Source organism: Cornus florida, unplaced genomic scaffold (genome assembly GCF_030987335.1).
Source record: "Cornus florida cultivar Cherokee Brave unplaced genomic scaffold, ASM3098733v1 CherokeeBrave_3.0.0_Hap2_Chr04, whole genome shotgun sequence".
NCBI classification, from domain to species: Eukaryota; Viridiplantae; Streptophyta; class Magnoliopsida; order Cornales; family Cornaceae; genus Cornus; species Cornus florida.
In genome coordinates, this window is record NW_026775574.1 from 106891477 (window position 1) to 106917363 (window position 25887).

A 25887-nucleotide genomic window follows, 5' to 3' on the forward strand; every position below is an offset into this window, starting at 1 on the left:
TCGAGGACCCTGAATCTGCCATAATCTGTCACACGACAATTAAAAACTCCAAAAACACCACAAATTATGTTAATAAATCAAAGGATCTCCTCAGACCATAAACAATAACAATGTCTCCTCAGATTATTCCCGAAAAATCCAAATACATACCTTTTTTAAGGAGCGCTGCCCGCTTACAAATAGCCAGACTCTTCCTTCTTAATATCCGGAACCTCTTTGTAGACTAGTTTTTTTTTTACCTAAGCCCTTCTAGGTGTTGGAAACCAACTATCCCAATTTACCCAACCCTAGAAGAGTAAAAAAGAAATTGTAAAACTTAAAAATAGTTGTTTTTGATCACAAAACAGTAACACAAAAAAATATGTGTAGGCAACATCACACAATGTCACAAACAGCCTAAGGTAGCTGTTGCATAAGTAGCAAGGCTGCTGAAAGGTGTGGAAAGGTGTTGGCTCTGATATCAAGTAAAAATAAAAAGAAGAGAAATGGGAGAATTGCGTAAAGGCTTGAATGATATGAATTACTTATTCACAGCTCTAGTATTTATAGATAAAATGAGCACATGCTCTTATTACAAGAAAAGAAACTAAATCAAATCTAAATCAAATCACAACTTATTCTAAAGCATAGTCAAATCTTTGCTATTATGGTAAGTCATTCCATAAATAGTGGCTATCATATATGCTAACATATGCATAGTCAAATTTCTGCTATTTTGGTAAGTCATACCATAAATCGTGGTATCATATATGCTAACAGAACATTTTAATTGTTTTTACAGCATTTCTGCATCCTTATGTGCTCGTTTGTACCAAAGCAAGAACTTGCAAAGTCGTACATTGATGACCACAAGCAGATGACAGCAATTAAGTCTGGTGACTGTGGCTGCCACGACATTTTTCATGGACGAGAGAGAGAGAGAGATAAGTATTGGTCGACTCCTTCATAGGCTGCCACGACATTTTGCATGGATGAGAGAGAGAGAGAGAGAGAGAGAGAGAGAGAGAGAGATAAGTATTGTTCGACTCCTTCATAGCACTCTTATCCATAACTATTCCATATTATAGGTTTGACCAATCCGATTCCTTCAGTAGTAAATGTCTGATAGGGAGGGCCTAGCCCTAAGGGTTGTTTGCACAGAAAGGGATGACAAATTTGTATAATATTTAGGGCACTTCTAGTAAAATTGATGTATAGCATAGAACATGGTGGGGTGGGGTGATTGCTTATTTACTCTTGCTGGAAGGTCATCTCACCTTTGGTGCTGGACTACAATTAGTATTTCAGTTCATGCTCTCTAGGGAATCTTTGTCTCTTTGGTGTGGGGAAATCCGGTGGGGATGGCAAAGGAATTATTATTTTTCCCATTCCAGACAAATAGGACAATGAGTTGCTTTTAAAGTAAGGTTGTTGATGTGATGAAAGGGCTAGAGGATACTGTTTCTATTTTTATTTTTTAAATGTATAGTTGCTTTTGGAGTGCTGGGAGGTGGTCCGTGAGGAGGTGATGGGCTCTTTTCACGCCTTCCGTGTTCAGGGTTCTTTTGAGAAGAGCTTGAATGCCACTTTTCTTGCTCTTATTCCGAAGAAGGGTGAAGCGATGGATGTTAGGGATTTTCGCCCTATCAGTTTGGTAGGCTGTTTTTTCAAGGTGATTGCGAAAGTCTTAGCCTCTAGGTTGAGGAAGGTTATGGATGGCGTCATTTCTGATTCTCAGAATGCCTTTGTGGGAGGTCGTCAGATTCTGGATTCAGTTCTTATTGTTAGTGAATGTGTGGACTTCCGTTTGAGTTGTGGGTTTCCGGGTGTTTTATGTAAGCTGGATATTGAGAAGGCGTATGATCATGTTACTTGGAGCTTCCTCCTCTACTTATTTGAGAGGATGTGTTTTGGCGGGCGTTGGAGGAGATGGATTCTTTTCTGTATCTCTAATGCTTGATTCTCTGTCATTGTGAATGGAGCTCCGACATGTTTTTTCTCTTCTTCGAGGGGCTTGAGATAAGAGGATCCGCTTTCTTCATTCTTGCTCTTTTTTGCGATGGAGGCTTTTAGCAGATTGCTAAAGAAGGCTGTGGAGTTGGGTTTTTTGAGAGGCTTTTAGGTGGGCAGGGATGTTGCTAACCAACTGGAGATTTTCCACTAGATGTTTGCGGATGATACTTTAGTGCTTTGTGATGCTAATGCGTCCCAGTTGAGATATTTGAGATGCGTCTTGATTTGGTTCCAAGGTGTCTCTGGTCTTAAGGTGAATGTTGGTAATAGCGTCCTTGTGCCTGTTGGGGATGTCCCTGAGATTGAGATGTTTGCTCAGATTCTTGGATGTCGCACTGGCTCTTTTCCCATTTCTTATTTAGGGTTGCCTTTGGGAACCCCTTCGAGATGTGGAGGGAGTTGGGATCCAGTTGTGGATAGATTTGAGAGGATGCTAGCGGGTTGGAAAAAGCAGTACCTCTCAAAGGGGGGTCGAGTTACTCTGATTAAGAGCATCTTTTCTAGCCTTCCCACTTATTTCTTTTCTCTTTTTCAGATTCCTTCTTCTTCAGTGGCTGAGAGAATTGAAAGATTGCAGCGCAACTTTCTTTTTTTGGGGGGGGGGGGGGGGGAAGGAGAGGAGTTCAAGTATCATCTGGTTCGGTGGGAGCATGTGTGCCGTCCGATTCGGTGTGGAGGTTTAGGGTTAAAGAGGTTGTTACTTTTCAATAAGGCTCTCCTTGGAAAATGATTATGGAGGTTTGGGATTGAGAGGAATTGGCTTTGGAGGAGAGTTATTGCAAGCAAGTTTGGAGAGAGTAGTGGTGGGTGGCGCTCTGCTGAGATTCGTGGTCTTAGGGGGGTGGGGATATCATAGTTGTTAAAGGCGCCGGAGGCGCAAGGCGCCTCCAGATGCCATGTTGTCGCCTCTATGCACTTAAGGCGACTCTCTTAATAAAGACATGCGCCTTTCCGACCAAGGTACCGGGCTACAGGCGTTGGAAAGGCGCGCCTAAGGTAAAAAGTTGTTTTTTACTTTTTTTTTTTTTTATATTTTTTTTATTGTTTGTTTAAAAAGTTCTTTTTGTTTATTATTATTATTATTATTTCTATTCTGATATTTTATTAGTTTATATAATACAAAAGCCTACATAAAAAACATAAAAAAGCAAAGGAAAGAAGAGTAGAAGAGTAGAAGACAGAGGCAGCGAAGGCACCAAAAAGCATCGAATCTCTCGGATATGCGTCGGATCAGGTAAGTTCTTCTCTCTCTTCTTCTTTTTCTCTTCTTCTTCTTTCCTTCTTCTCTTCTTCTTCTCTCCTCCTTCTCTTCTCGGATTTTTTTTTTCCTTCTTTTCTTCTTCTTCTTCTCTCTCTTCTTTTCTTCTTCTCTCGAGTCTCGGCTCTCTTGAGAGTGGAGTCTGGCAGAATTTTTATTTTTATTTTTCTTCTTCTTTTTATTTATTTATTTTATTTTATTGTATTTTTCTCAAGTTTTATTCTTCTTTTTCTTCTTCTTTTTATTTTTTTTATTTATTTGAGTGGAGTTTGGCAGATTGTTTTTTTATTTTTCTTCTTCTTTTTATTTTTTTTATTTATTTGAGTGGAGTCTGGCAGATTGTTTATTTATTTATTTATTTTTTTCTCAAGTTTTTTTCTTCTTTTTATTGTTTTTATTTCTCTGTGTGAGGTACTTTATATTTACCTGCTTGGATTAGATTAGTACAATGTATTGCTCTCACTATTTTTTTATTTATTTGTGTGATCCTGTTTTATTTATTTGTGTGATCAGCGATCCTGTTTTATATGTGTAAATTGTGTGAACAGCTGTAGCCTGCATTTGTTCCATTCTAATATGTTATTGGTTTGAGAAAATGCATTTTTATCTAATTTTGTTAAAATTAAATAATTAGTGAAGTGTACTCTAAATTATAGAAGACAATCTCAAATTGTAAATAGCTCATTTACTGTTAAAATGAAATAATTTTGTTAAAATGAAATAATTATTCATGTAAGATGTACTGTTATATTATTTTCATATAATTAGGTTCTATTATTGAAAGAATGTTTATGTTAATATGTTTGATTATTCACTGTTGAACTCAAGTACTTGATTTACTTGGTTTTGGCATCTTTATGTTGAATATTTAACTTAAGTAATTCATTTAGTTGACTTTTACATTTTTATATACTATTGCATCTTTAATACTTTATTGGGTGGATTTTTATTTTTTTTTATTTTTTTTCAACGTGCGCTTTGCTTCAGTCAGGCGCGCGCCTCGCCTTGCGCCTCAGGCTCCAGGAGACATTTGCGCTTTTGTGCGCCTTGAGCCTTTAACAACTATGGGGGATATGGACTTTCATTCGGAGGGGGTGGGATGATTTTTGCAAGCATGTTCACTTTCGGATCAAGGATGGTAGGAGGATCAGATTTTGGGAGCATCTCTGGTGAGGGGAGCTTCCTCTTGCTCTCGCTTTCCCACAGCTCTGTAGGATCGCTTCTCACATACAGGACATGGTGGTTAACTGTTATCGCCTTGATAACGGGAGACTGACTTGGGATGTTCAGTTTAGGAGGCACTTTCAGGACTGGGAGATTGAGGATGTTACTCGTTTTTTTGGAAGTTCTGTATCGCCAGGTGATCACAGTTAGGGATTCGGATTGTTGGCTTTGGGTTCCTAACTCTCAGGGTCGTTTCGAGGTTAGGTCCTTTTTTAAATGCCTTTCGGTTGATTCTGGAGGCCCTTTCCCTTGGAAGTCTATTTGTCGATCTAAGGCCCCCCTTAGGTAGCCTTTTTCACTTGGACTTCCATCCTGGGCAAGATTTTAACCCAGGATAATTTGAGGAGGAGGAATTAGGTGGTGGTCAATCATTATTATATGTGCTTGTGTGATGAGGAGATAGTTGACCACCTTCTTTTGCATTGCAGCATGGCCAGAGACTGTTGGGATTTGATGCTTGGATTATTTGGGGTCCATTAGGTTATGCCTTGCTCCTCTAGAGGGTTGATTGAGGCTTGGTGAGGTGTCTCTGTTGGGGTTCCCATCCAGGAGGCTTGGAGGGCTATGTCTCTTTGTATTTGGTGGTGCATTTGGCTCGAGCGAAATAGGAGATATTTTGATGGAAAAATGAAATCTATTTCTACGCTTAAGTTCTCTATTATTTGCACTCTTTTTTGTTGGGTTTCAGGGAGAGATTATAGATCTATTGAGGAGATTATTGTATTTTTGGCCTCTTTGAAGGTTTAAGGCGCCTTGCGGCCCTTGTGTTTCCTTGGGTTCCGCTCCCCTTTTGAGCGTTTTTAATAAAATCTTACTTATCAAAAAAAATAAAAAATTATATTGGATAGGCATGGGACGAGATGGTGTTGTTAAGATTTACTTGGTCGCATTATGAATTTATGACAAACGTTTAGAGCAGGGCTACCTCTCTAAGTTTCTCTGAGACTCATCACAAAATGGGGCAGATTTTTTTGGCTTAAAAAGGTGCTCTTCTAATTGCAAGTTTTATGAGGGCATGTTACAAGAGTGCATAGTTGACTGGCTATTTATTTTGAGACATCTTATTTGGTGCAACATGAAATAGCATGAACCTAAAAGAAGTAGTATCTAGGCTGTGGGTGCTTGTTCTGGTACTTGAAGATTTTATTTTTATTTCAGTTGCAGTGCCTCTAGCAATTTGCTACTTGTCACCTATTTCACATTAAAATAAAGGATTGATTCTATAGATTCCTTTATTCTGTCATTCGGCAATATCCCTTAGTTAATGCAGCAAAACCTTATTAATTTTATTTATACTAATTGTTACTATTTTTCTTCTGTACTATTGTACTTGACTGTCCCTAAAGCTACTATGCATTTTATGACTGAGTTGCTTAAAGTTGTTATTTTGTTTAGTTATTGTATAATTTGTATTTGAAATTTTATTCAAGTATTGAGGAACAAATGGTTATGAACTACTCTCTGCTATCAGTAGATAACATTTACTCAGATGTTAATTACTTTTCTGCTTATCAAATGGTTACTTTCTCTTTCAGATGGACTATATTAATTCTTCAAATCCAAATTTTCTTGGTGGAAACAGAGCTGTGGAACTTGCTATGCAGCAAATCAGATCATCACAGGTATTTGCCACCACTTTGGTGGAATTGAATGTAAAGTTTTAAACTGAGATTATATTTTGATTCTGTTCTTTACTCAAGCATCACGGGGCTCAATTTCTTCCTCTTCTTCTTCTTTTCCCTCCCTTTTATATGATTTAGGATGGTAATAATGTTGAAAGGGTACCCATGTTAGAGGTGGGGCAGAGATATCGAGCGGTTGTGGCTAACTCAGTCGTGAACCAGGTATTATATATATATATATATATATATATTTGTTTTTAGAATGACAGAGAATGTTGTCAAATATCTATAATTAACAAAAAACGAAAAGAATTGACCAAATTTACCCGATGTAATCAAGAAAGCTGTATTGAAAAGAATAAGAAACGAAAAAAAAAAAAAAAACCAGCACTACAAGAATACAAACTAATAACATTAAAATTCCTAAAATGCTTCAAGATTAAGGTGCTTCTCTTATTAGGAAGCCATATTTTTAATAAGGTGATATTTAGATCTTGGTGGGGCAGAACCCCCATGCCAAGATACCTAATGTGTCTTGCATTTGGTACAGGTCCCTATATGGGCCTTTGAACTATTCCATGCCTGGTTGAAAAAAGTGGAAGGCGACTCCACAGCCTAATTTACTTTATTAGTGTTTGAGCAGCTGGTTTAACTTGTAAGGTTCATTCATGAGATTGCAGCGTTGTTAAAGGCACGCCTGGGCTCGAGGCTCAGGTCTAGCGCCTGTTGTCATCCCAGGCTCACTGATGTTTACTAGGCGCGCCTTGGTTGCATCTCGTCCGGTCGCTGTTTTTTATAAAAAAAACTATGATTATTCTATTTCTTAAGCCAAAAATGGTACTTTTGGCAACTTAATAAACAAATAAGAAAGCCCAAGCGTTCGAGAGAAGAAACTTTTGTTCAAAAGAATAAACAAATAAGAAAGCCCAAGAGTCAAAGCGTCAACCAAACAGAGAAAGAGTTAGACGTGAGACGAACGACGAAGCCCTAGTTGCAGAGATGAACGACGAAGCCACGTCAGTCTTTCCTCTTCTTCTCCTCTACTTCTCTCTCTCTTCTTCTCCACTCCTCTCTTCTTAGCTTTGTTTACATCTCTATCTTCGTCTAGTTCTCCTCTCTTAGTCTTTTTTTTTTTTTTTTTGGTGGGGCTCGGTTTTTTCTCCTTTTTTTCTTTAACACTGTCTCTCTCTTCTCGTCTACTTCTCTCTCTTCATCTACTTCTTCCGTCTCTGCGTCTTTTTTTTTGGCTCTGTTTTTTCTTTTCTTTTCTTGTTAGCCTTTTTTTTTTTTGACAGATTTATTTCTTTTTGGCTCTGTTTTGCCATTCAAAAAAACAAATTCTGCTTTGCCTTTCAAGAAAACAAATTTGTGCTTTGTTTTATGGTTGTTGGATGCTTGTTTAGTTGATGTATTTACTTTTTTATATTTGATATTAGTTTTTAGAATATTGATATGACTTATGAGATATGAATGTTTAGTTTAAATTTCAATTGTGCGCCTCACTTCACTTAGGCGCGTGCCTCGCCCTGCGTCTCGCGCCTAGGCTCCAAAGGACCTCTAGCGCCTTGCGCCTTGGGCCTTTAATAACACTGCGAGATTGTGAATTGAACTCCGTAGGGATGAGAATAGAGTTTTGTCAACCAGACCCAAGGCTGTAGCTCTTCCTGTAAAATGGCTGAGCTGAGGCTGAAGGATGATCTAGAAATGGGCACAGTTGAGCTCATGATTTCTAATTTGGGCTGAGCATCAACAACTAAGCCTGGTTTAGTTCAGCCCGATTTATGATCTAATAGTCTCAGCCTTTATGGCTTTTTTTGAATTTTTATCCATCTGTTTTTTCCATTTTACGTACCACTTGACATTCAATTTAATTGTTCGTCAACATTGTCGGGATCGTTCTTTTTAAAATTTATCTTATATCTATTATTTGTATTAGTAAGATCAGGTATAACTGGACTGCACTTGAGTAAATCGTTAAACCTTTAACCTACATTTTGCTAACCGTCATTCTCCATTTTTTTTTCCAAATGCTCAGTGCTGCGAACTCTGAACGTATCATGCTATCATTTTCATTGCAAAAAGAAGCTATATACACACTTTTTGTCTTATTGGATTCTGTTATTATATACTATTTCCAGCATTGACTCTTGAGCAGAATATTGAAATGAACACAGGAGTACCTGATTTCTTCTGTGGTTGCCTCAGCATGCATTGCAATAATTTATTGTTTGTAATTGTTTTACCTTGTCTATTTAATACCAAATATGTAGTAAAAATGCCTGATGTTATCTACGTGGCTAAATACAGCCTGAAGACATGCATGACTAAGAGCTGGATAGTATTTAGCTTAGGCTATTTATTGGAAGTGAAGTGAACATGCTTGTGTATTGACATCTTACTATGAATTTGGAATACTTTCATTGATCATTTACCTTTCAAGTGGCTTATTTTATTTATTGCATCCTTTGTCTGTGGCAGGGTACTCGTCCTCAGTCAAATAATGAGAGACCTGTGTCAGCTGGTAAACTCTTGTTTCATGGCAAACTTTTCGTTTATACTTTTTTGTTCACTTTCAAGTAAAAGCATCATGAATTATTATTATTAACTGTTCGGGCACGGAAAAAAACTTGGGGCTGAAGTTTTATGGTAGAAAAAAGTACGGAAAAAAAAGAAAAAAAAAAAAAGAAGAAGATCATAATGAGGCCTTATTAAACTGATATGGATAAATTTTCAATCTGTTGATTGTTGCAACAACATGAGTCTCTATAGTGGCGTTGACTGTTGAGTTGGTGCACATTGTCACATTCTTGTTTAGCATACCACAAAATCTGATTACGTGTAACATTGTACAAAGCTAACATATTTCACAAAGGGCCCAGCATAAATCAGTTTTTTGGGATGGTTTTGTGGCTCTGGGCTGGTTCCTGACGCCTATTTGAGTCCACTTACTTTTGTGGAGTTCTTGTCATGTTCACGGGAACTTGTGTCACTCTTGATTACTTTAAGTAGCTTCAACGCCATATTCACTACTTGTTGGGGCTTGGCGGGGTGAGAGGAGGGTGGTATTTGATGGAGTGTAGTTTCAAATAATACAATGTAACCAAGGGAAAAATGTGACCATTTTCTCATCTTTGGTGAGGAAGAATCTGTCTGACTCTGTATACGAGTTGAGTTGTAAGATTGAGAAATAAAACTATGATATAAGATTCATTTATGTCCTTTTTCTCTCTTTTTCATCTTTATCTTTTTATTTATAGTTTCAACCTGACATAGCATTTTTCTCGTTCTGGCTGCTGCATTACTTTGCATTCTAGGTGTTCATATTCAAACATGATTTACATAAAAACTATTTCTTGATAAGTATTCCTCCCTCAATACCCTAAGACATAAGAATGTGAGGCTACCTAAAATTTTAAGCAAAAAACTGATCTTCTGTGTGTCTGAGCATAACAATATGATAAAAGGCATGGCATCTAAAAGGCGAATTTTGTAGGTGTTAGTCTACGAAGATAGAGATGACTGCAAGTTCCTTCTTTTGTATGATGACAAATTTATGAATATACATGGCTAACTTGTTGTTCTCACTTTTAGGTACACACTAAGCAAACATGTATAAATTGAAAGATTGGTCATTCACACTAATCTCATATAGATTTGGTCACTCTTGGAAGGAAAATAAAAAAAAAAATTTACTCTATCAGTACAACATATAGAATTATTATGATTATATATCCAGAATGATAATATCTAGAAAATGCTTAATTAAAGTATATCAAAAAAATTCAAAACTTTCAAGGGGGAACCCTGATTGCCTAGACAATATGATTAAAAACTACCCTTCCAAAAAGAAAGTAGTGTCTAGATTAATATTTCTTCGAAAGGGCCTTTTTTTTTTTTTTTTTCTTTTTTTCGTGCCCTCTCTCCACTCTCTATGTTTTTTTTTTTGGCAGACATGGATTTCCCCTGTATTTGTAGGAATGATTTTATATTTGGTGTTAGCAATAAAATAAGAGAAAATAAAATATGATTTGGATCTTTGACCCATTGCATCCCCTTTCACACAACTAAAACAAAGCGCGCGCATGCCCTAGAGAGAGAGATTATCACTCCACATAAACCAATATTTTACATGAGCATTCTTTGGTGCTTGACATTTAGCAGGTAATTCATCCACGCGGACATGGGGTATCCCATCTATATTTGGTGCTCGAGCATCATCATCTGGAGAAAGTTCAGCTAACAGATCTCTTTTAGAAACTATTCATGATATTGAGCAGATCCCTTCTATGATCCAATTGAGAGAGGTAATTGTATTATTCTTCATATCTAAGTTATGGTTTGTCTTCTCTATTACTGATTCAAATCTTCCGTTTGTGTGTGTGTTTTGGCGGTTATTTTAGCCTCCTTACACCTTAAGGCCACAAGAAGCAAAAACAGAGCAAGAAGCAGTGGAAATATTGGTAACCAAATTGCTCTTGAGATCTTACTATGACATTGTCAGAAAGAATGTTCAAGACTTGGTTCCAAAGGCTATAATGCACTTTCTGGTATGTTAATTGACTGTTCATTCTCTTCAGTCATTTGAATCTTATATTCAGGAGGTGCACGTCCTAACTAGTCTTAGATTTATTTTTTGTGCTTTTTTCTCCTTCCATTATTTACATGCTGGTTCTGTTCCTCTCAATGATGGGTTACTTTTAATTTACTCCAGGTCAATCATACGAAAAGGGACCTCCTTAGCACCTTTATACAAAAACTGTACAGGTATGTAGCAAATGTATGTAGGCATATAGGTAAAGCTGGAAATTAACTTTTTTTCCCCCCTTTCCAGCAAGAAAAAAAATTAAATAAATTCATTGTAAATATTTCTTGAATTTCCTAAAATTCTATAGTATATTGTTGGGTGTTTTAATTAGTTTATGGAAATCTACTCTATATGGAAACCCTAGAGTTTGATTTTGCTATATTATTGGAATATGTCAATTTGTTTTGTTCCAAGATAGAATGTGATAAATTATGCTTAATGTGTTTGGTTTAACCATAAAGTTGTGTCTTCAATTTTGAGTTAATAATGTACATCTATATAATCAGATAGAGCAAAATGGAAAAATAAGATTCATGTGACCTACCCCAAGTAGTTGGGAAAAGGCTTTGTTGAGATGAGGTGTCTTTCAAACGTGTGGGGTGCGGAAGTTTGCAGAAGACTGAGTTAATATTGTCATTAAGTGATTGCAATATCTAGAAAGTTCAAATGTTGTTACAGCCACCATTTAGACTAGTTTCCAGAGAGAGTTGTAAATGGACCTGGAAGCTTATGCTCAGCCCGCAAGCTTACTTGTCTGTTTCACAAATAAAGCTAGATAGGTGTTGACGTCAAGCAACACTATGCTGGGTTGATGGCTCATGAATGGTGATCATTTTGAATTTTATCACTTGCCAGAAGTAATCTGCTAATGGAAAATTTTATTTTCATGATAAAAGACTGAATGTATGAGGAAGTCGTGAACACTACCCCATCTAACAGTTGTTCATATAATATGCTTAATTTGACTACTAAAAGGACCTTCTCCCTTCATTAGGGAGTCCAATTTGCAGTAGGCCAGAAGTGTTTTAGGTTAAATTCCTTTTTGTCTGAAATATGGTCAAATACCCACATCTGCATGGTGCAAAGGTTACATAGTCGTGATGCTCAATTTATATTTTTTTCCTGGCTGTTCTGACTGAGTGGAGCTCCATCTTCTTAGGACAAAATTTTAACGGACTCAAGTTGAGCCTAGATCAAGCAGGCATAGGTATTCAGCTTGACTTGGTTCATTTGAAGTCTTATTTTCATATCACCTTACTAATCAGAATTACTCAAATTGAACTGGCTGGGATGAGTCTGATGTCCTGAATCGTAGAGTTTTGCTGTGGTATTTATTTGGTTGTTAGGTAAAGATACAGTAATTTTCTGGAACCATATAGTATGGCTGTTTCTATGGAAACTATTCTAAGTAAAGCACAATCCTCCTCCCCCTCCCTCTCCCCACACAACAATAAGTAAAATTGGACTGACAGTAAAGTCCTCTGCGCGCTGCATTAACTTCATGGTTGAACACTTACTAGCATTTGTTCTTCGGTGTTCATGCAGAGAGAACCTTTTCCAAGAGATGTTGAAGGAGCAGGATGAGGTTGCCATGAAAAGGAAACGGACCCATGAAATGTTCCATGTACTGCAACAAGCTGTCCAGGTTAGTTGAAAACTTTTAGGCAGGTCAGAAGCATTCATTCGTTAACATTAGTATGCGTATGGTACCATAGAAACATATGCTCCCTATTTAAAAATATTTTAATTTAATACAGAAATATGAAATCTTTGTTGTTTGTTACAGACACTTGATGGTGTTGAAGCTGATGTTTCTTCTGGAAGTCCAAGCCTGGGTACTGATATTACCACTGGATTGCCGAGGATCCCCGACCCTCTCCACTCAGCATTGAATGGTGAGAACAGGTCACATTCATCATTCACCAATGATAGAGTTATGAGATAATTTTGTTCGAGACATCAGTCATTACTCATGGTTTTTTAGTCAGGTGGTGGGCCTTGATGTTGTGTATTTTCTTAATTATAGAAGAATCCTTGAGATGTATCCCCAATAATATGGTTTTATAGTGCTTTAAATTCCAGAGCACAGCTAGTGTTTGGAAGGTTTTTCCACTGGAATTTGTATTACTCATATGAGCTTGAGGTTTTCTTCTTCTTTAATCTTATGGGCAAAGGTGAAGGGTAGCAAACATGTTGCATTTGACAGGTGCTCGGTTCCGGTGTTATTTTTTACAAGTTTTTTTGTATATATTTTTTCTCTGTATATATAGATAATAAATATGCAAGGACACCCCTCGATTTTTGGCAGCCTTGCAATTGTGCAGATGTGTATGATTTTTCAATGATTTCAGAGCAAGAATTGATTGATTGTCACTACTATGTTCATTAAAGCTTCGTGAGCATAAATTGTCCGTCTGATTGATAATATTCTTGATAATTCGGATTAGCATTGAAACCATGAGATGTTTGCCTGTCTTTTTGTTATTTTTTTATTTTTCCTTCCTTGACAAGACCTTTGGCTCGACTGATCTGAAATGGAGGGGCACTGATCATTCTGGCATTAGATGGCACAGGAAAAATCTGAGAGGGTGGCTGGTCTCCATGGGGATGAGTCAAGGCTCAAGGACAAATTCATGAGATGATCAACTCTTCTTTTAATGTGATTCTCCTAATGTAACGTTTGTTGTTGTGGAATTGAATGTCTCCAACCATTCCTTTATTTGGTATGCAATTTAAAATGAGAATACTCATTGCATTGGAATGAAAATCTATTTCACAACTAAACCTGTGGAATGACCCATTGCATTCCCAAGTATTTGTTTTTTTAAAAAAGCAAGCTCCCAAAACCCCTCGTGCTCCAAGTCTGAAAGCCACCATCAACACCTTCCACCCCAACCACCATTGACTTTCACCATCACCGCCACCGCCACCATTGTTGCCACCTTCAACCAACACACCGCCGCCACCTCCACTGCCTTTAGCCATTGCCACTGCCACCTCCACTGTGGCTACCACCACCGTCGCCTTCCACCGCTACTACTTCCAACGCCTTCCACCACCATCATTGCCACCACTGCCACCATTACCACCACCACTACTGCCTTCACCACCATGCGACCTTCCACCACCACTGCCACCTTCCACCACTTCCACCACCATCATTGCCGCCACCGTACTTGCCTTACACCCCCATCACACCGCCTCCACCTCCACTGCTACCGCAACCAAACTTCCACCACTGACTTCCATCACCACCGCCACCTCCACCTCTACCGCCACCACCACCAACTTCCTTCACCATCGCTGCCACCACCTCCACCGACTTCCATATCACCACCACCGCCGCAGTCGCCGCCATTGCCGCCACCACCGCCACCAGGGAATAGAAAAATTAATGTTGACCCTCCAAAATTTTCATTTGTAGTTACCTATCTATGGTAATTGAAGTTGGTTTGCTACGGATTTACTTGTAATCCTTTCAAAGTCTTTAATATTGCTTTTAAATTTTCAAATCTAATAATAAAAAAAGGTGTTGCAATTCTTTGCTGCAACAAAGAATGGTGGACAATTGACAACTTCATTTATCTCTTTTTATTTTTCTTGTATTATTTATAGAGATGCTCTAAAAAAATGTACATTAAAAATGCACTAAAAAAAATTTGTTACAATTATTTTCTTTTATTTAAAATTTAATTTTATATTACTACTTCGCCCCTAATCGAAAGTTTCTGGCTCCACCCCTGACCGTCATCGCCATCAACTTCTACCACTTTCCGCCACCACTGCTACCGCCACCTCCACCTCTACCGCGACCAACTTCTATCACCACCACTGCCGCCACCACCACTGACTTTCATCACCATTACCACCTTCCACTGCCGCCGCCGCCACCTTCACCTCTACCACTGCCGCCGCCACCTTCACCTCTACCACTACCGCCACCAACTTCCATCACCACCACCACCTTCCACCAACGCTGCTGCCACCTCCACCTCCATCGCTACAGACATCCGCCACCGCCACATCCATTGCCGTCTTCCACCATCGCCACACCCATTGCGGTATTCTACCACCACCACCACCACCACCACCACCACCACCACCACCGTCACCTCCATTACCTTCCACCACCACTGTCACCTCCATTACCTTCCACCACCACCTACATCACTGTCGTCTTCCACCACCACCACACCATTGCCACCGTTACTGCCTTCCACCATCATCACCTACACCATTGATGCCTTCCACCATTACCACCACCGCCACCACCGCTACCACTACTTTTTACCAACACCCTGCTGCCTTTCGCCACCACCACCTTCCAACACCACCACTTAGACCAGTAATGCTTTCTACCTACACCACCATCAACCATCGCCACCATTTCTTTTAAAAAAAAAATTATGGAAGAATGCTATTTTGTCAATTAAAATTATTTGTCACTAACAAGGATATTTTGGAGAATTCAATTTGAAACTCATTATTTTCTAAATTTTACATTAGTCAATTCTTATAGATTTCATATTTGCAATCAAACAATAAAATGAGAACGACCATTCCATTCCATTCCTGATAGCAGAAATGTAAACTGCTTTCCTGTTTTGTTTTTGGGTTAAAAGAATGTTATCTCAACCATAACAAACTCATTGGTTAATTAGCAATACAAATTATATAATATTCTACTCTCATGTTGTGGGTTTCTTGGGTGGCCAAACATCAAAAAATAAAATAAAATAAATAATAATAATAAGAAGAAAAACACAATAACAATAAAAATAAAATTGAAGCATTTGAAGAAACTTCAACAGTAAAATTTAACTCATCTCTGGACTCGAACATCTAATCATGACTTTTTTTTTTTTTTTTTTGAAGATTTAATAGGTTCATTTTTATTATTTTATTACATTTTTTATTTTATTTAAAAAGGATAATATTTAAAACTCTGGGTGCGAGCCTAGGCGGAGTGGCCGTTGGCTAATAGCAAATATATATATATATATATATATATATATATGTTGACATCAAAGATTTCATATAAGGACAATCTAGTTGTTTTGATGATTACAAACCATTAATGGTGTTTAAGGACTAATGTTTTCAAAAAATGACCTCAATTAAGCAATAAAGATCATTCTAAGTATTCCATTATTCAAGATCACATCAAGGAAAGTAATGGATACAAAGAAGACTTGAAGTTGCAGGGAACAAAATGCGTAGTCCATCCAAAGATAGCTTGTACAATAATGAACAAACAAGCAACTCAAAGAAAGGAAGAAAGCAAGAATACCTCAAAGCATATACGATTATGGACAAAGCATGAAAAAATGGGTAGATTGGATGGTGAGTGTTTAGGATTTAATGTCAAAGTATTTATGAATCCATTTGAAGTTAATTTCTATAGGATCATGCATATCATCATTATCATTCACGAGTTCCTATATCCATTAGTAATAGACTGAATTTCATCATATATATTTGACATATGAAGTCATTGCAAAAGCATGAGTTAGTTCAAACTTGCATAAGTTTTGAAAGAACTCAACACTTGAGCTAGAAATGCTAGGACCATGTATATTAATCATATGATCTATTTTCGTCTCTAGAAAGTATAGTCTAAGGCTTAAAACTTAATTACTCATTTATAAAGCCTTTATTACTATGACTTGGTAACGGACTTTAGGACCCTTATATGTGCCTCATAACAAACTGAGTTTTTGGCTCTTGGGTAACAATATATATAGTCCTAATTGGTACTCACACACCCCACCCCTTCTAAGAAATTATTTGTAATTAACAGGAATCCATCATAAGACATGATATTTCATAAGATACTAGGGCTCAAATCTTTCCCAACTAGGCAACCCTTTGGGGTTGATAGTACCAAATATTCAAATGAGAACTTTGAAGGGTGAAGAGAGGAAATGTTCCATGTGAACGATTATTATTCAAATATTCGCAGGACTACTTTCACATGATTTATGAATTGGCAAATGACGCTAGTCTGAAGTGTGTAAAAAATCAGAACCATTAAAATGATTTTCAATAACATGAGCTACATTGGAAAAGCTGAATGATTTAGCATAAACGTATCCATAATTCTACGATTCTTTCTACCTTAAAGTAATAACACAACAAACCATAAAATGTTCTCTTTTTCTAAATTCTCCCCCTCCCCCTTTTTTTTCATACAATTTTCCTTTTCTTTTTGTTTCACAATCTTCTGTGAATCCTTACGAAGTTTGTTGTATTCATTGCAATTGCAGTTGAGCACACATATATTCCTGCCAAGCATAAGGTGGTTGAAACCAAAAGAAGGGCCTTCCACTGCCTTCCAGACACTAGAATTGCCAATGCAGCGGATACAAGAGTGACAGCAGAAAGGGCTGTTTTCCATGCTTGAAAAGCTTTAACAACAGTTCTGCATCCCTTGCAATGGATTACATGCCTGAAATATCTGTTGGCAAGATTTGGTGCATGCATTGTTCCGATTCCTCCCTTGGCCGGCGAAGAAGCTGAAATGTTGGCCACTAAACCAGCCGGTGCATGTTCTAAAACAGCAGCCTCTTTAGGCAGTGAAATGGTGCTGTGCCCGAAATGATAGGGCATCCCATGCCCGACTTTGTCCATCCACTTCCTGTATTCGGCTACCCAAGTATCCGAGGACCTTATATTAAGGTACAACTCCTTTAAGGGAACTTTTTCTTTCAATAAAACTTCGTTTTGGGATGAGAGAAAACCCATATCTTGCTCAAAAACCTTACTTGCATTCTGATGGAAGTACCATTTTGGAAACACTTTCGCTAAGGGGGATCTTTTTGTACCTCCAAACCTCACTATAAGCATGGATTTTCCTTGTCCGGATGGTCTACAAAGGAAGAGGCCTGTAAAGTAGTCTTTCTTCCCATTCTTGTCAACAAGTTCACGGTTATTCTGTAGAACACATGGTGCTTCAAATCGTAAGAAGTTTGGCATGGATTGATCTTTTTCTCTGCCCCACCAACCAGCAAATCCCCGGTCTGTCCTTTCAGTGACTTTAAATAATAGTGGTTGGGCATCTTCCCTTTTTGCAGTCCAATCGGTTCTATCATGCGAGATGGGGATGTGCGCTGGGTCCATAAGATTCTCAAGAAGAATTGAGTGGTCATAAGGAAGTTCATGGGTTGTAGAAACATCTTGGAACCCTGGCCTGGCAAAGTTTTCAAACCAAGGCAGTTTGTTTGGATTTGGGGGGGTCTTGTGCGACATCCATACCCATACAACTCCTTGGGAGTCTCTCACTTCATATGTTTTAACACAAGCTGACCGAGGAATTTTAGCATCCGATGGCAACTGCGGAGAATATAATTGGGAAAGAAATTAATCAATATCATCCTTACTGAAAATATGAATACGTCAACAATTGCAAAAAGAAAAGAATCACAAGAACAAGGTGGTTGAAGACGAACCTGGGGTATCCTTACACACTTTCCCTCACCTTCAAATTGCCAACCATGGTACAGGCATTCCAGCCTTCCATCCACCAACTGGCCTTCAGAGAGTTTTGCTAACCTAAATGGTAAGGGGGTTGAAAATTTCAAAAGCTGCTCCATTTATGTGAACACTACAGCCACACTATCCAATAGTTCATATGCTTGAATTCATAGTCATATAGTTATCTCAGCAGAGAAGTGGTTTCCAGACCATATTGTTTAAGTTGTCTTAAAATTGAATATATGAAGTCTTTAGCATGAAAATTTTCAAGGTTCTTGCAGTTTGAGCAAAATTTTCTGAGTTCAAATCACAGTAGATGGAATAGTTACGAAAAAAATTCATTCCAATTATATTTATGTGCAAATTGTTTATTAATGTGCCAGTTCAAAACTCCAAATGTTGATGAATATGATAATTTAATTGTTTACATAACAAAGTACCCTCCTGACATTCATGGGGAAAAAATTACCCCCACCTACTGTGTTAGGGTTACTATAAACATATATTACAGGAGAAAATTAAGTTTCCTTATGGTAATATAGCATAGCATAAATTGGAGTTTACAAACCAACAACTATCCAATGTGACACCGCTACCTTAATCATGACACTTTCGGTGGTTATAAAAAACAAAGGAACACAAAGAACTCACTATTTAACCATTAGTTCATATAACCATTAGCATACAAACCAATCATTTGTAATTTAACGTACATAACCATTATGTAACAGTCATTCAAATAACTCGACTTACATAGTTCATTAGTTCATATGCAAACCAATGGCTATATTTTACACAACCTTTATATTACCCCAAGCCAATTGTTTTGCACCACTGTATGACCATTAGTTTACAAACCAGTATATATACAGCATGGTTTACGTAATAATATAGCATAAATTGACTTGCATTTTCTAGAGAAGGAAAAGGAAAAAGAATGTGTGAAATGGGATTACAAAACCAATTGTTTTATAGCATAAAGTTCTGCAAGATTTATTGGCATTCTTTGTTTTATTTATCATCGAGATTAATTTAAAGTCTTAAATTAAGTGAATTGAGTAATCATAATACATTGGAAAATTTCAAGGTTTATGAACAGATTCAAGGTGAGAGGCTAAAGCAAATATCAGACTTTTTACTCCAATGAATAGTATGTGCTGTCCGAACAATGTCAGGCTGCATCCTCACATTTTTCCCCCCTAAATGAAGTTGTAGATTTTATACGAAAAAGAAAATAATGTACAAGAGCATGAATCAAGGGCATACCTTGCTGTACATTCAAAGAGAACTAAAAAAGATAGGAGCAGAACCTACCAACAAACAAACAAAAGAAAGGAACATGAAAATGAATCTCAAATGCTATAATCCAGAGAACACTAGGCTTCAGGTATAAGGAAACCCCTGCAAAATCTAACACCTCCCATAAAATGATTATTGCACACCAGACTTCAATGTCAGACTTCATCCTTGCAATTTAGTTTTGTTTGCTTGAAAGGCAAGAAACTAAGAGAAGCAAAAAAAAATCTGTCTTTCCCATGAACCGCTTCTAATTGACATTCACTCACCCTAAACTAACAGACAGGCTGGTTTTGTGGTGAAAGGTGCAACTTACTGAGGACACCTCTGATTGATTAGTCCTTGAATTTAACTGATCTTGATATAATCTAATGAAGCTTCTGTATGGTGAGTTGTCAGCAAAAGTTTCAAGTGTGGTCTCCCATCATTCTTCATCTCCTACTTTTGAACTACAGTCCTTTATTGACCATTACTACCTCTGTCTCTCTTTTTGAAAATGAAGCCACTTCATAAATTTTATTAATTTAGTATACAAGACAAAACTGAGTTGATATGCAAGCTTATGAAAATTTAATATTTCCTCTGAAGACCTAAAAAATTATAGTAAGTCATAGTGGTTTTTTTATTATCTGCAATTTAAGATGGAGATTTGTTGGAATTTGTGTCTCGTCTCAAATTCCTATTCTAATTATATTTCTATTTTAGAGTTGTATTACATTTGGTAATTTCTTGTTTGACAAGTTTTGACCTCTAAGAAATTGTAATCTTTGTCTAACAAGGAATTGGGTTTCGAACTCTATAAATAGGTACATATGTTGTGGGTTGAGAATTATGAGATTTAGAAAAATGTAGTCTCATGAGGGAGTTGATGGGTAGAGGTAGTATGCGGGTTGGTAGAGTAGGAAAATACCGGTGACGGGTGGATTGGTGGTATTGGTACTAATATCTCTATGAATCATATGGAATCTATTCTCATCCATGGACGTAGGATGGTTTTGGTTAAACCATGTATATCTTGTGTTTGTGTGTGATTGCTTTGTTGGCTTTTATTGGATCCTCATTGTTCGCGTGCTTCCGCTGCCCAACAAATTGGTATCCAAGCCAAAGGTGAAGAAGATTCAGAAAACACAATAAGTCTCAACATATGATGTAAAGGGCTTCAGTTGTAGGTGGAGTCAATCGACTTGGTTACATAGCATGGAGTTCGAGTAGTCAAGGTGGAGCCTTGGAAGTTTGACTAATCGAGCAGCGTAGAGTGTGGACAATCGGAATTTTGCAGGAGGATCATCAATATTGAAGCTACAAAAGAATTGTCCTCATCAATGCTGTGGAAGCGATTTGCTGGATGGAATTTGAGCCAAGGTAGAGATTGTTGGAATTTGAGACACAAATTCCTATTCTAATTATGTTTCTATTTTAGAATTGTATTCTGTTTCATAATTTCTTGTTTGACAAGTCTTGGCCTCTAAGAAATTGTAATTCCTGTCTAATAAAGAATTGGGTTTGAAACTCTATAAATAGGTACTTATGAGATTGAGAGAGATGTAGTCTAATGAGAGAGTTGATGGGTAGAGGTAGTATGAGTGAGGAAATAGACTCGTGGATTGGTGGTGTACTAATATCTCTACGAATCATAGTGGAATCTCTTCTCATCCATGGACGTAGGCCGGTTTTGGCCGAACCATTTATATCTTGTGTTTGTGTGTGATTGCTTTGTTGGCTTTTATCGGATCCTCATTGTTCGCGTGTTTCCGCTGCCCCAACAAGATGAATATTAGCAACTGAGTAGGACAGCAATGTAAGGGGAGGAGTTTGTTTGTTTGTTTTTTTATTTATTTTCTTAAACAGTGTCTCACTTCTAGTAATAGTTGTTGGCTTATTCATTATTTTATTATTGTGAAGCCATAAAAGATATAGAGAACCACAGCACAGAAAACCCCCTTCCCCAGTTCCCTCCCCTCTCCCCCAACTAGCGCTGCCAAACAATGCTTTTAGAATTTATAATCAATTTCAAGTTTCCAAATTAAATTATGCCATTAACTTTAAACAAATAATATGAGTACTTCAGATACAATTATTTGTAGTCAGACAATTCCAGTTCTAAATAAACTATATTTCACAAGCTAGGGCACAAGCAGACAGAGCCTAAATTAATTGAATTGAAGCTACTGTGCTTTAGGATTCACAATTAATTAAAACCAATTCTATATTTTCTAGATGGTATGACAGTCAAAACAAAATATGCATCCAATCGGAAGCTAGCCATACACAAAATTCAATTTGGATTTTATATTAAAAAAAAAAAAAAAAAAAAAAAACTCTTACTCAACAATGAAAAAAACACTAATAATTAAAACCAATTAAGATCATCTATGTATGTATGTATCTGGACTCGCTGTGTTACCTATGGGGACAACGATCTTCATAGCAGCGAAACTGGCCGTTGCCGTCACGATACAATACAAGCTGCTTGTGAAAGACAGTGAGGCCCAAAGGAGCATCTTCAGGGACATTGTTGGTGAGATAGAGTGGATACCATTCTTCAGTCCAATCATAGTCCGCCACAACCTTATCTTCACCCCTCACCTCTTCTTCTTCACTAGATGGACCCACAAGAACACTACTACCTTCATCTTCGTCAACTGACAACCCACCACCAATATTCTCTGCAACAGCATGACAATTTTTCATCAATTGTTTCTTTACTTGATGATGATAAGTCCTAATAAAGGGTTGTTGTTGTTGTTGTAGAGACACAAGTAGTGTTCTATTCCTAATTGTTGCTAATGATGATGATGTTGTTGTTGTTGTTGTTTTTGGACTAGTGATGAGGTATGGATGTGAGAAATGGAGGAGGGTCTTAGTCTTAGAATTAGAGAGACAAGCATCAGAGAGAAATGGTTGTAATAATGCCATCTTCAAACTGATGACGGTGGAAATGGAAGTGGAAGGGGAAGGGGAAGGGGAGAGAAATTAATTCATCGGGAGAATAAATAAATTATTCAAGGCATGAGAGAGAGAGAGAGAGAGAGAGAGAGAGAGAGAGAGATTGCTTGTTGGCTTTGTGCACTTATTGTGGCCACAATATTTTGCTTACAAGGAAATATTAGTCAAAATTGCGGAAAAAAACCACATGGTGATGTATGGTTGAGGGGATGACAGAAAAACGATGCATGGAGATTATTTCTTTTACAATTATTATTTTAAAAGAGAGCGTTCTAAGAATATTTACTCCAGTTCTTTCGAATTTTGACTATTTAAAAATATCACTTTAATTTTATTAAGAATCACGTAAATAACTTTTGGTTTTTTAATATATATATTTTTTGACTTTTTCCTTGCCGCTATATTTTTTTTTCTTCTTATACAATGAGCACTCACAAGTAGTGTTCTATTCTTAATTGTTGTTGATGTTGTTTTTGGAATAGTGATGATGTATGCATGTGAGAAATGGAGGAGGGTCTTTGTCTTATAATTAGAGAGGCAAGCATCAGAGAGAAATGGTTGTAATAAGGCCATCTTCAAACTGTTGATGGTGGAAGGGGAAGGGAAGGGGGAGAGAGATTAATTCGAGAGAATAAATAAAGGGGAAATTACATAAAGGACCCTTGAGATTTTTATCTTGTACACTAATATTGAAATAGGCACTATATATCAGGAAGGTCCAAGTTCACTAGTTAACCTTAGAAGATATAAATAAATTTACCCACATGGTGTACAAAACGGCTCCTTTAAAAAAAGAATATGAAAGGAAGTTTGTAAGTGTAAGTTACGTGTTTGCCCCTCCTCTTTATGTCTTTCTTCTCTTATTTTTATATGCATCTATACACACACAAGAACACAATCATACACATATATACATATATTTCTCTTTCTTTCCTCTCTTATTGACAAATTCATGGAGTCCAAACGAATCTTTCCAAAAAAATGTATTTACTGAGGATAAATGACAAAATCATGAAAATCTACTCTACATGGTATTTTGAATCCCAAACTGCCCATTGAAAATTAACTTCTTCTTCCCCAGCAATCCCAGAACAATTCCGGCCAAAAATCATGAAAAAAAAAAAAAAACTTACCTCATCTTCTTCACAGACGTTGTCGGAATGATGTTGACATAGAGAGATTGGTTATATATATATATATATATATATGTATGTCTTTGTAGGACTTAGTGGCAGATCAAGAGTGGAAGAGGAGGTCTGAGAGAGAGAGTCATCAGTGACGGATCAAGAGGAGGAACAACCGAAGTCGAAACATTAATGGGTCTCGTTGTCGGCGGTTGGTGGTCGGTGGTATGGAGAAACAGAGAGAACTCTGGCGATTTAGTAATAAAGATCCGGTGAATCGGTGATGAAACGGAGAGAACTCTGTTTCTCTAGCGACTGAAACAGTAAAACCGCAGAGAAACAGAGATCCAAATACGGTGAATCGGTGATGACAGTGGTGAAACAGAACTTTACCACTAACTCATCAGGGCTTGCATCCTATTCATGTGGCACATCCTTAATGAACCTTTTGCCTTTATTCGTGAAGGGTACTTTTGTCTTGGTGAAGGCGTAATTTAGTTAACATGAATGGACAATTTGGTCTTCTGAAAACAAAAAGGTTAGTTTTGTCCAATTTTTTTTTACCCAAACTGATTTTACGCAGAACTCACAAATGGAGATCATTGTGTAAGGTCAATAAAACAATAGGGGTAATTGACCAATATATCCTATCACCTTCTATTCACATGCACTAGATGAAAACTTGAGGGGTGCTTTGTATAATTTGCCCATAAAAAAATTATTCAAGGCACGAGAGAGAAAGTGATTGCTTGTTGGCTTTGTGCAATTATTGGGCCACAATATTTTGCTAACAAGGAAATTTTAGTCAAAATTGCTAAAAAAAACCACAAAGTGATGTATGGTTGAGGGGATGACAGAAAAACGATGCACGGAGAATATTTATTTTACAATTATTATTTTAAAAGAGGAATGCTAAACCCGATCGCTCTTTTAAGAGAATCCACACCAGCCTCTTTGGATTTTTGTAACGACCCGAACCCGTGGGTCTAAACCGTTAACTGGGTCCTTACCTGAACCCGAGGTCAACTAAGTCATACCTTCCATTTCCTGTGTCCATAACTGTCAGACAAGTCAATCCATTATCCAAAATGCTCTAAGACACAACCTTACAAAGAGGGTCAAATGTGCAAGTCAGTGAGGAAGGGTCGGTCGGTCTGACAGGCATAATCGTTCGGCTGACCTACCTGGTCGGTCGATCTGACAGGCATGGTCAGTCATTCTGACCTGTATGGTTGGTCGTTCTGAAAGTGGGGTTCAGCTGGCCGAAACAAGGCCTCTCACCATGGAACTCTCTAGAATGATCTCCAACTGTGCTCGTTATGAACCAAACCTATGCTGGATCTATTATGTGATCAAATTCTAAATTCATGGCAATAGAACATGACATAATACAGTTGAAAGGTATTTATAATTGGTCGGAATATAACTTCATAACCCATTCATCATGAAATAATTACATAGTCTCATTTTACTTCAAAATATGGCCTTAAGGCCTTACATGAATCCAAATACTTGAGAAGTTTCAATAAATACATGTTCCTTTACATTATAAACATTTTCATCGAAATATCAATTTCTAAAGAATTAAATACAACAATGAAGCCTCCATGACCAAAATTTACATAGCTTTAATATAAATAAAATGAAACGAATTTCTAACTACATCAATGTCCATGGATGCACATCATTTACTAGCTCGTCTCCAAATTCCTGAAAAGTGTTAATGATAATAGGGTGAGCTCAACAGCTCAATAGAAAAAGCCTAAAGTACATTCTTAAAAATCTCGTGAGCCAGAACCAAAGAAGAGGAGATCATGAAAAGAGATCATGGGAATACAAGCCATAACATCGTACATGAATTTCACAAATTCGCAAACCATTTCATCACGCATGAAATGCAAATACCCCCTTCTTCCTTTCTAACCCAAACCTCACCAAAACCTTCACAACCATTAACTCATTTACGCCACATCCTATATTCCATCCAACTTTCCCACATCATATTTTCTATTTCTCAAACCCATCCCCCATGACAAGTATATGAAAAATCATACAATTACTTATCAAAATATCACTCACAAAATGTATATCAAAATCATCACATTATGATATCTAAAACATGAAATTAACCACAAAATTCATGCTTTAACATCTCATCATGTAACAATGTCATGCTTTACACAATTAGCATATATCATCATATTTACATGTAAAGAACACATAGGAAACTTACTAAAACCATAGGAATTCGTAGTTTAGACTTCCCCTACCTCAAGATAGCAACCCAAGCTCCAAGCTCCAAACTCAAATCCCACCAAAAGCTTGCAATATCGGTACCAAAACGTAACCCTTGTAATGATCTATAAT

General features: G+C 37.3%; 2 protein-coding genes across 6 annotated transcripts in view; one reads left to right on the forward strand and one right to left on the reverse strand.

Annotated features, from left to right (window-relative positions):
• Nucleotides 1-13054, forward strand: part of LOC132304555 (dynamin-related protein 3A-like) — a 45181-nt gene extending 32127 nt beyond the window's left edge. Inside the window, exons 13-20 of one of the 5 annotated variants that reach the window (XM_059802298.1) lie at nucleotides 6010-6096; nucleotides 6235-6318; nucleotides 8575-8617; nucleotides 10255-10400; nucleotides 10497-10643; nucleotides 10808-10860; nucleotides 12227-12326; nucleotides 12468-13054. In XM_059802298.1, coding sequence (XP_059658281.1) covers nucleotides 6010-6096; nucleotides 6235-6318; nucleotides 8575-8617; nucleotides 10255-10400; nucleotides 10497-10643; nucleotides 10808-10860; nucleotides 12227-12326; nucleotides 12468-12626 — 819 coding nt within the window. In that variant the 3' untranslated portion in view covers nucleotides 12627-13054. Of the gene's footprint in view, nucleotides 1-6009; nucleotides 6097-6234; nucleotides 6319-8574; nucleotides 8618-10254; nucleotides 10401-10496; nucleotides 10644-10807; nucleotides 10861-12226; nucleotides 12336-12467 lie in introns of those variants that run through there. The other 4 variants (XM_059802301.1, XM_059802304.1, XM_059802302.1 and 1 more) reach the window with 4 other exon arrangements.
• Nucleotides 13055-16686: 3632 nt separating this feature from the next.
• Nucleotides 16687-22490, reverse strand: LOC132304556 (protein TIC 55, chloroplastic). Its single transcript, XM_059802305.1, has 3 exons — nucleotides 21855-22490; nucleotides 18130-18232; nucleotides 16687-18013 (listed from the first exon to the last, which is right to left on the reverse strand). Exons 1-3 carry the CDS (start codon nucleotides 22364-22366, stop codon nucleotides 16895-16897), a joined length of 1734 nt encoding a protein of 577 aa, XP_059658288.1. The 5' UTR covers nucleotides 22367-22490; the 3' UTR covers nucleotides 16687-16894.
• Between the last annotated feature and the right edge of the window lie 3397 nt (nucleotides 22491-25887).

What these genes read in the sequence shown, in the direction of transcription:
- LOC132304556 (XM_059802305.1), bottom strand. Translation starts at nt 22,366, where the DNA reads ATGGCATTATTACAACCATTTCTCTCTGATGCTTGTCTCTCTAATTCT. An exon ending in GAAGATCGTTGTCCCCATAG is followed by an intron (nt 18,233 to 21,854) that starts GTAACACAGCGA and finishes CTTACCATTTAG; the next exon opens with GTTAGCAAAACTCTCTGAAG. An exon ending in AGTGTGTAAGGATACCCCAG is followed by an intron (nt 18,014 to 18,129) that starts GTTCGTCTTCAA and finishes TATTCTCCGCAG; the next exon opens with TTGCCATCGGATGCTAAAAT.